We start from the raw sequence: 12,783 nt of genomic DNA, 5'->3' as shown, positions 1-12,783 counted from the left end.
AATTATACATATTACATTCCCACTCGGCTACTTGGTCACTCCATCTCCCTAACCTTCTGAAATCTGTCCATTTCTCTGTTCCCTTATATCCACCCCCCCTTCCTGTTACTGTTAAATTCTGAATAATAACTCAGAAGAGTAGATTCATTACCTGGAGTGAGTATTGGTGGCCATTAGGAAATCGCATTCAGAATTATCTGGAGACTTAACTCCCTGAAGTAATAACAGCAACCTAAGAGAAAGCCTTACTGCAGGGAGGCAGGAAGGAGACAAACTGATGGGAATTGAAGTTGATGCTAATGAGTATTTGCTGGTTGTAGGCGGTGCTGCTCTGCTGTCCATGTCCTCTTGCTCACTTTGAAGGAGATCCAAAGAGAAGTTTTAATTTGTGTGCCTAACTGGGAGTTCCTTCTGAGTTCTGACAAGGGAAGTAATAGAGAGTTTGGTGTTTTTTCATTCATTATGTAGATGCTTTTATAGAGAAATTCTGTGTGATTGATAAGTCCTGTCAAAGGTGCTACCACCCTTACACTTCATTGACAATGATAGTACATATGAAAGAATTCCGAAAATGATTAAATTTTCTTAAAAGTGCTAAGTTTTATGCTATAAAGTGGGCACTATTACTCCACTATGAGAGGAGGACTAGGTCATGGAGGTTGCATGACTTGCTCCAGGTCATGCAGCTAAGTGGCTCCTGGGGACCAAGCCCAGGTCTTCTGACTCAACTGTATGGATATCCATGGAAATTATTTGCTAGACCAAGCGAACCTACCTTGTGGTTCCCTGTAGGGACGGATTAATTGAAATCACAAAACTCTAGTAGAGAGAGATCCAAAGATGTCTCAGTGATTTTTAAAAAGTTCTGCCTTCTCTCTAAATTACAACATTTTGAGTTTTTCTTGTCATAGTCCTGCTGCTCCTGATGGACCTCCACGCCAGCCCTTCCTGGCCTTGGTCTCCCCACGCCCCACAGTAGTCTGCTGTCCAGCCTTGCTACGACTTCACATTCTCAGCAAAGTACCAGCTGTTGGCCCCAAATGTCTAGGTTCAGATTCTGCCTGTACACCTTGACCTCAAGAGTTTTCTCATCTGTAAAATGGGGATGATAATGTACCTATCTTAAAGGGTTGTTGTGAGGGTTAAGTTCATGAATACATGGTAAGTGATCAAAAATGTTAGCTGCTATTGTCTCTATGCAGCTAGAGATATTTGCATGTAGGATTCTGTCATCTATGTTTTTCTCAAAGGATTGTTGGTAATATGGAAAGCATCTGTGAGGAGTGTCCGGTGAATTGATGATAAAATGATGTTGAATGTAGTTTATAAAATCATTGGCACTCAGTAATTTCCAGAACAATCTCTCTCCCTTTTCTCTGACTTCCTTATCTCTCATGTATTCTTTTCTCCTCTCCAACTAAGTCATCTATAATTGGTCCATAGCTTGAGTATAGCATTTACCATATTGTATTGTAATTCATTGGATTATGTGCTTTCCGCCCATAGAATGTTTTCAGTGCCTAGCCGAGTGCCAGGGATGCCAGGAGAGTATTGTGAAATGAATGTGTTCTCTGCCTCCCTCTCCTTCAGGCCTTGTCTCCATCTTCCATTCATACAACCTCACTTGGTTCCACATCTTCTCATCCTCTAGGCCTCTAATTTTCTTCTCTCACCTTCTCATTTCACAATCATTTTCCTACATGCTTTTTAGCTGTACGGTAAATTGTAAATGTATTCCTGAGGGACAGTGGAATGAGGCAGAGCCAGCGCAGAGACCTTCATCCGGGAACAGAGCGCTCTGAGGCTGAGCTGCTGGTTTCAGTTTGGCCACTGGGGGATCTTCCTGCCCTTGGCAGAATAACAAGCATCTCCTTTAGTTGTTTTCTTTTCCATTTCAAGCATTGTCTACAGTCACCTCTGGTAAGCTTTTCCCCCCTTTGTATATGGAACTTATGTCTTTCCTACACTTTACCCTTCAATCCTGCTTTATTATTTCCAACTCATTTTTTTTTTTTTTATCTCCAAGATGCACTGGCAAGAAAGAGCTGTGGCTCTTTGTATAACCTTGAGCAAATTACAAGACATCTCTGACTTTGTTTTATCATCTGTAAAGTGGATAATATCACTTACCTGCCTCTCTCACATGGTTGTTACAAAACTCACGTGAAATAATGGGTCAACAGACATGTATACAAAGAACCAGAAAAAAAGAATAGAAAGGGGTTACTTTTGTCATTTCATTTCCTGTATATCAGTCAGTGTGTTTCTTTAAGTATGGACTGTGGGAAATCTGTACTTTTCCTAGATCTTTCTTGTGCACAGTGGAATTGAAAACCTCCCTTTGCTATGCATTCTTAGCTGCTGTTTTGTGTTTGGTTCAGCTGATTGATAAATACTCTCTAAAGCCCACCCTCTAGGGCCCTCACTTTCCAGCCTCGCTTGGCCTTTGTCTCCCATGTTCCTACCCTGTGCCACACTAAAGAAATTGCTTATCCTCGCATGGTGACCAGAAGGTGTACACATTGCCTGAACACATAGTAATTCTTAAATAAATATGTAGGGTATTCTTTTTGGATTTTAGAGCTGTAGAAAGCAAGGCAAGCAAAGATCCTATTTCTATTTCTTAGTAGATTCCTCCATAAAACACACTCAGGTATTCGACAGAAGCTATTGATATAGACATATAAGTGTAGATGTTTTATAAATAAATTTGTTTATAAGTCTGATTTTTTACCCATGGACTTCTATTTAATTTGGACAGAAAGTACCCTGAGTTATCAGCACCTGGCACTGATACACATTACGTAGTCTATTTATAAAATTTTCTCAGAGCACATTACAGTTAGAATTAATTTTTTATCTTCAGCCACCAATCCCACTGTATTTATGTGAATTAGAGGGTTTAGAGCAGTGGTTCTCAACCTTCCTAATGCCGCGACCCTTTAATACAGTTCCTCATATTGTGGTGACCCCCAATTTCATTGTTACAAATTGAACATAATTAAAGCATAGTGATTAATCACAAAAACAACATGTAATTATATATGTGTTTTCCGATGGTCTTATGCGACCCCTGTGAAAGGGTCATTTGACCCCCAAAGGGGTCGCGACCCACAGGTTGAGAACCTCTGGTTTAGCGTATGTAGATTTTCCTTCTCCCAAAGTGATTAAAGTCTGATATTTTAACCACCATATAAAGAAATGTTTCCTTGGTACAATTGTCAAATTATTTTTAATTTGGGAAGCTGTTATGTCTTCATTAAATGAGCGGTTAAGATATCTTCTCTGTGCTCTAAATGAGGTTAGAGTACTTAGAATTTTCTGGTCATAGAGCATTTAGTACTCTTCAGAGTATATTAGTTTTACAGAACTCCTGAGAGCACTTAGGTAGAAAAATTAAAGGTAATATTTTGATATTTATTGAGTGAGTTTGAATTCATCTACAAATACTTGGTTAGTCAGTAAGACTTTTTATTTTAGAAACTGTATTTCTTTAAAATGTTTACTACCAACAATAAAGCATTTAAATTAAAAAAAATAATGTTTGCTACCTTCCTAATGCTTCCCAGGAACCAGGCCCCGAATTGCTGGTATCTCAGGTAAAGGCTTAGCTGCAGCCCTTAGTTTAGAGAATACTTTAATTATTACCGCTTAGCTGTTGCTATAGACTAGAACATTTGCTGCCTATCTACCTGTCGTGTTATAAAATTAGCCGTATCTAGGCATTCTGTACCTTCTTATGTAACTACTATATTCCTAATGCTTTTGTGTCTGTGGATGGGTAGGCTTATGGAACTCACAGAGTCGATTCAGTAAGCTCTGGTGCTTCAATAGAACTAACCAATATTGACCAGAAGGATAACAGTAAAGGAAGCAAGGGGAACCAGGACCTTAGAAAGGGAGCAAGAAGTTAGCAGAGCCACTGTGATGGGGAGGACATGTCTTGAGTAGAACAGCCCGACTCTGCTTCAGAAGGTCTTGGTTATGGACAGAGGTGCTTGTCACAGTGAAGAAGAGAGGAAGGGACCTTGGCCAGACAGCCACCTCTACCAAATCGACTTGGTTAGAGGTAGGGGGTGGTCAGAGGGACCTGTTAACTGGGTAAGTTATAGCAAGTGAGGGAGAGAGGGGGTCTAGTTAGGGGAGCCCCGGCCAGTGAAGCTTTCAGTCCAAGTGGGTTTCCAGGAAGTGTGAGAATAAGGAGAAGGGAGGGAAGAGCTGTAAATCCGAGAGCTTAAATATTGCCAGGTGTTTGCCCTCCCAAATGAGAGAGAATTTCAAGTGTTTTTCAGGTAAATAAGTGATTTGAACCTTATATAGGGCCCATATGGATAATCATCACATTTTTTAAAAAAATATATTTTTATTGATTTTTTACAAAGAGGGAGAGGGATAGAGAGTTAGAAACATTGATGAGAGAGAAACATTGATCAGCTGCCTCCTGCACACCTCCTACTGGGGATGTGCCCACAACCAAGGTACATGCCCTTGACCGGAATCGAACCCGGGACCCTTGAGTCCGCAGGCCGACGCTCCATCCACGGAGCCAAACCAGCCAGGGCAAATCATCAAATTTTTTTAGAAGAAAGCAATATACAAAGTACTCTTATAAGAGGCCTGTGAGTGTTAAAGAGACACCATAAATAGGTTAAAATGTAGTACTCCGTTCTTTAAAAGTATGCCATTTGTCTTTGAAATGTTTATAACCAAAACTATTTTTTGCATACTATGTACAAGTCATTTAAGAAGGACCTAAATTATAAATAGAGTAGTGTGCTTTTTTTTTTGTTTTCACTGATTTTGGAAGATTTTGATTAAAATTAAAACTTCAATAATTTGCATGGTTGGCATGGTTTTAAAACTATACGTGGCATTTGAAAGTTTCAAACTAGCACAGGGACTTCATGAAAGATCTGTATTTAGTATTACTTTCCTGTTATGTTACTGTAGACCTAATTATCCAGTGGATAGTGAACTAAAAGGATAAAAAGCGGACAAGGCCGACAGGATTCTTTTGAGCTCACTATTTACACTTTTTGCCTATCTCTTCTTTGGCACATTTTTACGACTTCAAAATAAATAAGGCTTTGCAATAATAATTCAATATTCTGTGCTTAGATTTTCACCTTCATAGCCTAGACCAGTGATGGCGAACCTTTTGAGCTCGGCGTGTCAGCATTTTGAAAAACCCTAACTTAACTCTGGTTGCCGTGTCACATATAGAAATTTTTTGATCTTTGCAACCATAGTAAAACAAAGGCTTATATTTTTGATATTTATTTTATATATTTAAATGCCATTTAACAAAGAAAAATCAACCAAAAAAATGAGTTCACGTGTCACCTCTGACACGCGTGTCATAGGTTCGCCATCACTGGCCTAGACAGTGTCAAATGTTACTGATTTTTATGTTGTCACAATCATAATCACAGGTCAGACAGACTGTTCTTAATAATAGCCTAGCAAAATTGTCTCGTACCTGCTTTTAACTACTGGCCTTGCATTCTATATTAAGAGGAACTGAACAATTTAAATATGTTGCCCTCAGTCAGTATAATTTTTGCCTTTTGAAATGTTTATTTTTATAACTAAACTTGAATTAACCTCACAGAAGGGAGAACAAGTCAGTATTTTCCTGATATTAGCCAACAGGTATTTGCCTCCAGAATAGTGTCCTGCAGTCTCACTCAGTAGGTGGATGAGATGGGGTTTTGTTTCACAGATAAAAAAAGGAAAATATTGATGAGATAATCACGCAGTCAGATTGGGAGAATCTATGCTTTTCTTCTTTAAAAAAACTCCCGTAAACCTCTATTATTTTTTGTGGACTTCACAGGACTTGCAATACATAGGTGTTCAAATTATTTACATAAATTGCCTGACCCTGTCATTTTTCAACAAGTTAAACATACCTGATAAAGCTAATTTATATTGTTATTCAGATTCAAGGGGCAGTTTGGGATCATAGATTGCGCTTTATTATGCATTTTATTTTAATCACTGATTAGTTTTGAGCTTAAAAAATAATTTAAACAGGCAGAGGATTTTGGAGCTGTAAAACATACTTGGCTTTTTTCCAAAATAAATTTTAAAAAATTTGTTTAAAGCCAAAGCCCCATCTGCTGTTTTTTATTAAAATCTCAAGAATTGTTCACATTGCCAAGAGCAGTTCTTTGAATACAATCCGATGTTTAATCCAGCAGTGATATGTGAGTTTCAAGGTCATTTTTTGTTAGGATGGAAAGAAAGTCAGGAAGATTAATACCCTCAAATACTGGTGAAATTTAAAATTTAATAACAGTTTAAGTAGATTTTATTATAGAGCTTTAAATATAAAAAATTCACATCATTCTACTTAAAAATTAGATTTTAGAAATTGGAGCTCTACTTTTTTGAAAAAGTGAATTCTTATGGAATAAAATTTTAAAAAATGTTCTTATTTGGCTTCTGAAGTATTTATTCATTTGTGTAGGGAGGGAATAGTAGATTTACTTTCCTATGTTTTGCTTAGCCTAATATAAGAAAATTTGCACCTCCTTAATACTTGAGAGGTTAGTAGGAAGATAGATGTCAAGAACCATGATGGCGTGAACTATGAGATAAAGTCTGGACATGAAAATAATTTAAAAATATGTGCATGGATAATTAATACCCAAATCTTCTTCTTCTTCTTCTATACTAATAAAAGGGTAATATGCTAATTAGACCAGGTCAACCGGACATCTTCCGGTTGTTCGGTCCTCCTTCTAGACAGAGCCATGGTGGCAGGGGCTGAGGCAGAGGTGGTTAGGGGTGATCAGGCAGGCAGGTGAGCAGTTAGGAGCCTGCGGTCCCAGATTGTGAGAGGGATGTCTGACTGCCAGTTTAGGCCTGATCCCTGTGGACATCCCCCGAGGGGTCCCAGATTGGAGAGGGTGCAGGCTGGGCTGAGGGACCCCCCGCCCCCCACGCAAGAATTTTGTGCACTGGGCCTCTAGTATATAAATGATACTATAATGATAAAAACTTGGCTTTTAGAAATTCCACTTAATGAGGACTCCATATCTTGGTTTTGAAGTTTCATTAGCTCCTCCTCTTCAGGATAAAAATTCATTTACCTCACTGTGGCATACAGGGCCTATCTGCTTCTGCCATTCTCTCCGGCTTCTTCTCTGACTGCCGTCTCAACTGGACCTGATTCTCCAACCATACTCAACTCGCTCAGAGCTGCCAAACTAGCCTGTTTCTGTCCTGTTGTTTGCTTTACCTGGCATGAGCTTTCTAGTCTTGGCCACTGAGCCAAACTGTTCTCTACTCTTCCCTCTACCTCAAGGCAGCGGGGTGCCTTTCTCCCCCCAAATAGCTCCAGAATGTTGTTGTTACACTTTCCCCATCACACTGCAATTCTCATGTGCTAGAACTAGGCCTACTTATCTCTGTTCCCAGGACCTGGCAAGCTGTAGGTGCTCCTGAGTTAAGTACTGGAATGAACCACTGAACCGGCAAAGCCCACCTCCTGCTTTACTGCTCCCACAGAACATGTGCAGTCCTTCTTCCTGTCCACCAGAGGGTGCTGAGCAAAGAATGCCCTGAAAAATGGAAGCCATCACCTTAGGAGCCTAAATATATCGTGAAGATAGTCTTCTTTATTCCCATTAAAATGAAAGCATGAAGATTTAAAAAAAAAATCTTTTCTTTAAATTTTTAAAATATATACATTCCATTTACTTTAGCCTACAAAGAAATCATGACTTTCTAATTCCTGTAAAACTAGTTTCCGTACCACTTGCACTGCTTTGCCTTGCCTTCTATTCCAATAGGTGATGTGTTCAGGGAAGTTAGGATCCAAGTTTTATTCTCATGCTTCCTCCTCAGAACCTAGCCCAATGCTCTATTTTGGAGGCACTCCATAGATGTGGACTGACTGACTGCATGCCTCTTGGTTCCTTGTGAGGACCCTTTGGACCTCTTAGTGCCGTCATGTGTTCCACTCTGAGTCCCTTTGCCCTCACTCAGCAGGTATGGTGAGCTCTAAACCCCCCAAGTTTCCCTTGCTGCTACTTCCTCTAGATCAGCGGTTCTCAACCTGTGGGTCGCGACCCCTTTGGGGGTCAAACGACCCTTTCACAAGGGTCGCCTAAGACCAGTCGTGGGCAAACTACGGCCCGTTTGAAATGAATAAAACTAAAAAAAAAAAAGACCATACCCTTTTATGTAATGATGTTTACTTTGAATTTATATTAGTTCACACAAACACTCCATCCATGCTTTTGTTCCGGCCCTCCGGTCCAGTTTAAGAACCCATTGTGGCCCTCGAGTCAAAAAGTTTGCCCACCCCTGCCTAAGACCATCGGAAAACACATATATAATTACATACTGTTTTTGTGATTAATCACTATGCTTTAATTATGTTCAAGTTGTAACAATGAAAATACATCCTGCATATCAGATATTTACATGACGATTCATAACAGTAGCAAAATTACAGTTATGAAGTAGCAACGAAAATAATTTTATGGTTGGGGGTCACCACAACATGAGGAACTGTATTAAAGGGTCGTGGCATTAGGAAGGTTGAGAACCACTGCTCTAGACTATAAGTCAGCTCTTTGCTGCGACTGCAAGACTTGCCTTCTCTCCGTATTGTCCATAGGACAGACACCAAGCTTTGTTGTTCTCTGCCCCTCATAAAGTAGTTTTAAGTGTTTAACAAGACATAGAATTGTGCACATCTTTATGTCTAATTTTTAAGGTAAAGCAAAGCTGATATTTTCTAGATTCCTTAATTACTTTTTTCTTTTCCCCAGCCCCACTTTCTAGCAGGTTTTCTACTGGCTAGATCACGTAGCAACCAAGATTGTGTTGATTAATTATTGGGAGAAGTTGATCTTAGTTAATTCAGCATTTTTGAAATACTTATTGTGTAAAAAAACACACAAAGATGTTATTGAAAATTAAAAAATTAACAAAGAAAAAAGCTCATTTTCTAGGGAACAGAGGGCTAACCCTATTCCCAAATAATTACAGCGTTTGTCAGGTATGGCAAGTACATAATGATAGAAGCTTGAAGAGAATGCTCCGTGAGACAGACGAGAGGGAAGTAGGTTCAGAGTTGAACTCTACGGTAAGTCATCGTGAACGACTTGGCATCCTGAAGGAGGAGGGCAGGAGGAGGGCAGGAGGAGCACGGTGGGTGTATCTTCACCCATTTGTTCTCAAATTATTATTCTAGTAAAATTTTCTCTGAAGATCTTTTATCTATAAAAAGGCATGTTAGAAGGCTCACTAGCTAATTATCACACTTTCATTTATTAGGTAATTGATGTATTAGTTGTTTCATGATAAATAATCTTTCCTTCTTAGATCCTTAACATGGCCTTTTAAATTAGTATAATGCATTAAGTGGTAAACATGCTTAACAAAAAATCCTATATAATGAAAGGCTAATATGCAAATCAACCGAACGGCGGAATGACTGGTCACTGTGTAGACGCTCAATGCAGGAGCTGCCACCTGGTGGTCAGTGTGCTCCCACAAGGGGAGTGCTGCTCAGCCAGAAGCTGGGCGCATGGCTGGTGATCGTAGTGGCTATGGTGGGAGCCTTTCCCGCCTCTGCGGTAGCACTAGGGACCTCTCGGGGGATGTCCGCCTGCCAGCTTAGGCCCGCTCCCCCTAAGCCAGCAGGCAGACATCCCCCGAGGGGTCCCGGACTGCAAGAGGGCACAGGCTGGGCTGAGGGATCTTCTCCCACCAGTGCACTAATGTTGTGCACCAGGCCTCTAGTCTATAATAATAAAAGCATAATATGCTAATTAGACCTAACGTCCTTCCAGATGACCTTCTGGACGAAGCCGGGGCTATGAGGGCCGAGTCAAGCTGCTGCAGCTGCGAGAGCCAAGCCCCTTGCACGAATTTTGTGCATTGGGCCTCTAGTTAGATAATAATAACGGATGGCTGGCTTCTGCAAGCTTTTCAGTATTTCTAATGCTGTTTAATATGTGCTTATTTTATCCATGCTTTGTAGGCAGCTTGGATTTTGAAAGCACGAGCACTAACTGAAATGGTATATATCGATGAAATTGATGTAGATCAGGAAGGAATTGCGGAAATGATACTGGACGAAAATGCTATTGCTCAAGTTCCACGTAAGTGTTGGTTTTTCAGTTAAGTAAATGAAATGCCATTAGGAGGAGGAAATCTTGTGTTTACAAAATACATAGTCAGGTATAGCATGTTTAAAAAATTCTTACGGCACATCAGTTGAAAATCACTGCTGTAAGCCTTTGCTGAGTGGGTTAATACTACTTTCCTGACAGACTTAGTGTGAAGATTAAATATGATAACATAAGTAACCTGATAGACACTCAATAAATATTAGTTTCAAACACATTTCCCTAAAATATATTTCCTGTTATGAATGTCTTTTGCACCAGCACGTTTCTGAAAATTCATTAGCTGACAGTCTTTACGGTTATATAACTAATACATAAGTTGAATTCGCTGTCTCATCCCATAGGCCCTGGAACATCCTTGAAACTCCCTGGAACTAATCAGACAGGAGGGCCTAGTCCAGCCATCAGGTATGTGTTTCTGTTTCATACCCTCTGCCACTAAATATTGTCCAGATGGTTAGAGACTCTTCCTTTATTGATCTTCTTTGTATCTGAACCATTTATAATCGTCACAGGCCAATCACTCAAGCGGGAAGACCCATTACAGGTTTCCTTAGACCCAGCACACAGAGTGGCAGGCCAGGCACCATGGAGCAGGCCATTCGAACGCCCAGGACCGCCTACACGGCTCGCCCTGTCACCAGCTCGTCCGGAAGATTCGTCAGGCTGGGCACGGTGAGCTGTCAGAGCCTGGCACTGCCGAAGCAACATTATGTTACATCACTTTGCACTGTTGTTATAGTGGAGAATTATATGGAAGGTTTTTAAAGGCGATTCTTTTTTAATTATGTTGCCTTTATAATTTTTCTGCATAAGTTTTAATTTGTGTTTCAAGAGAAGGTTTTCTATTTCTTGTTTCCTCATTTTCTCCATAGGCTTCCATGCTTACAAGTCCGGATGGACCTTTTATACATCTGTCTAGACTGAATTTAACAAAATATGCCCAGAAACCTAAATTGGCAAAGGTATGTACTTCAAATTATGTTAGGAAGTTATATTAGAAGTATTATCGTAATGACATTGTAGGAACTGGATACAAATTTGTGAAGGAAAGGCCATGTTTTTATTGAAATGGGTATGTTTAATTACTATAGATGTAAAATTCCTCTTAGTCTGGAGTTAAGGAAAGTCAGTCAGAAATAAAGCATATACAGTGTACTGTTATTCTAGGAAATTCTTTTTTTTTCTTATAAAGAACAGTAACTTAGAGCAAGGAAAGCAGATATGCAGCAGCATCTTCAGGGAGTGAAGCTAAGGAGGTCATCTCTATGTGTGTGTATTTTTTTGTTTCTTTTTCAGCTTGGCCAATTCTCAGAAAAATGATTTTCTATCCTTGAGGATTTTAGGACTGTCAAAAAGAAGATAAAAAAAAAATGTACTCCTTCTAATTAGTATTTAATCAGGCGTCTCAATAAGGATTACTCAAGCCAGACAGTGGCAAGCCAAGTACATTAGTAATTCTAACTACTCGAAGATTAAATGCTCCTTTAAATTAAAGAAGGAGCGACGGAGGGAGGGAGGGAATGAGGGAGGGAGAGGGAGAGAGCCCATGACCTTTCTAGTATAAAAATACTTGGAGGTGAGCGTGGAATAATTCAGGGCTAGGAGCACTTATCTTCATTAAACTGGTTTAAGCCTAGCTCGGGTTTTAACTGTAATCTCTGTGAATTCTGTACATGAGCCCTGAGCTCATTCCTAATTTCAATTTCAATGGCATTTAACATATTTGCTAAATATCAAACACTCTAGGAAACTGAAATGGATGTGAGCTATACAGATTTGGAGTTTAAGCCAGGAAGAGACATGCTAGTAGGTAGAAAGGGACTCAGATTAGAACAGTGCTGGTGGTATTTTCCTAAGTGCTTCTTTGCAGTCCCGCCAGCTTCATAGTAGAATCATGAAGCTTTTCTCATTTCTCTTTCTGTTGTGAGAGTGGCGTGTTAAGAGCAGCCCGTATGGAATATCTGGTTCCCTGCCTTTTCAGGCCATTTACTTGGGGTGGCTGGATGGCTAGGTGACACCAGTGCTGTTTCCTAACCACGAAGTCCAGTGAGTGGAGGCATTTCCCACAGTTAACTCCTGATGCTTCTAGGACAGACCTGTCTGTGTCACTAGATTGAGACTGAACTAGATTTTGTACATTTTTAGTACAAGATGCCAGGTTTTTCTGTTTTTGGTCCCCAACTTGCTTGACTCCTCAAAACTCATTTCTAATGTTGGCCTATTGCTTGGGGTGCCTGTGTGACTCGACTCCCTGGCACTGGCTCAGGTGTTGTGCCATCTTATGCATGGCAGTGGTAACACCAACTGCACGCTGAACTTTTTTTTTCTTTTTCTGCATAACAGAACAAATGGAAGGGTACATATAGTTTTTTGAAGAAAGACCTTGTTCTGATTTTTGGTTGTTGTTTCCAAGTCTTCTCTCTTAATAAGCTTGATATCTTCCAGGGGTCCCAGCCTCTTTGCAAGTGCAAATAATGTTATTATGGACAGATGTAGTCCTACCAACAGATAATCCAGTAAATGCTTATTTATCCACATGAGTTGGGTGAAGGATTAAAATAATGGCTCCCAGCCCCTGGTTGCCCATTAGAGTCATCTGAATAATAAGCAAACCCCCGTCCCCCCCCCA

General features: G+C 40.0%; 1 protein-coding gene across 4 annotated transcripts in view; it reads left to right on the top strand.

Annotated features, from left to right (window-relative positions):
• Nucleotides 1-12,783, top strand: part of TTC8 (tetratricopeptide repeat domain 8) — a 44,045-nt gene that overhangs the window by 6,064 nt on the left and 25,198 nt on the right. For 2 of the 4 annotated variants that reach the window (XM_015571478.1, XM_015571472.1), the window contains exons 2-6: nt 3,570-3,599; nt 10,004-10,124; nt 10,496-10,559; nt 10,667-10,826; nt 11,027-11,116. In XM_015571478.1, coding sequence (XP_015426964.1) covers nt 3,570-3,599; nt 10,004-10,124; nt 10,496-10,559; nt 10,667-10,826; nt 11,027-11,116 — 465 coding nt within the window. Of the gene's footprint in view, nt 1-1,694; nt 1,921-3,569; nt 3,600-10,003; nt 10,125-10,495; nt 10,560-10,666; nt 10,827-11,026; nt 11,117-12,783 lie in introns of those variants that run through there. The other 2 variants (XM_015571482.1, XM_006754732.2) reach the window with 2 other exon arrangements.

The sequence above is a fragment of the Myotis davidii genome, unplaced genomic scaffold (assembly GCF_000327345.1).
Source record: "Myotis davidii unplaced genomic scaffold, ASM32734v1 scaffold732, whole genome shotgun sequence".
NCBI lineage: Eukaryota > Metazoa > Chordata > Mammalia > Chiroptera > Vespertilionidae > Myotis > Myotis davidii.
This window is presented reverse-complemented; position numbering and strand designations above follow the sequence as displayed.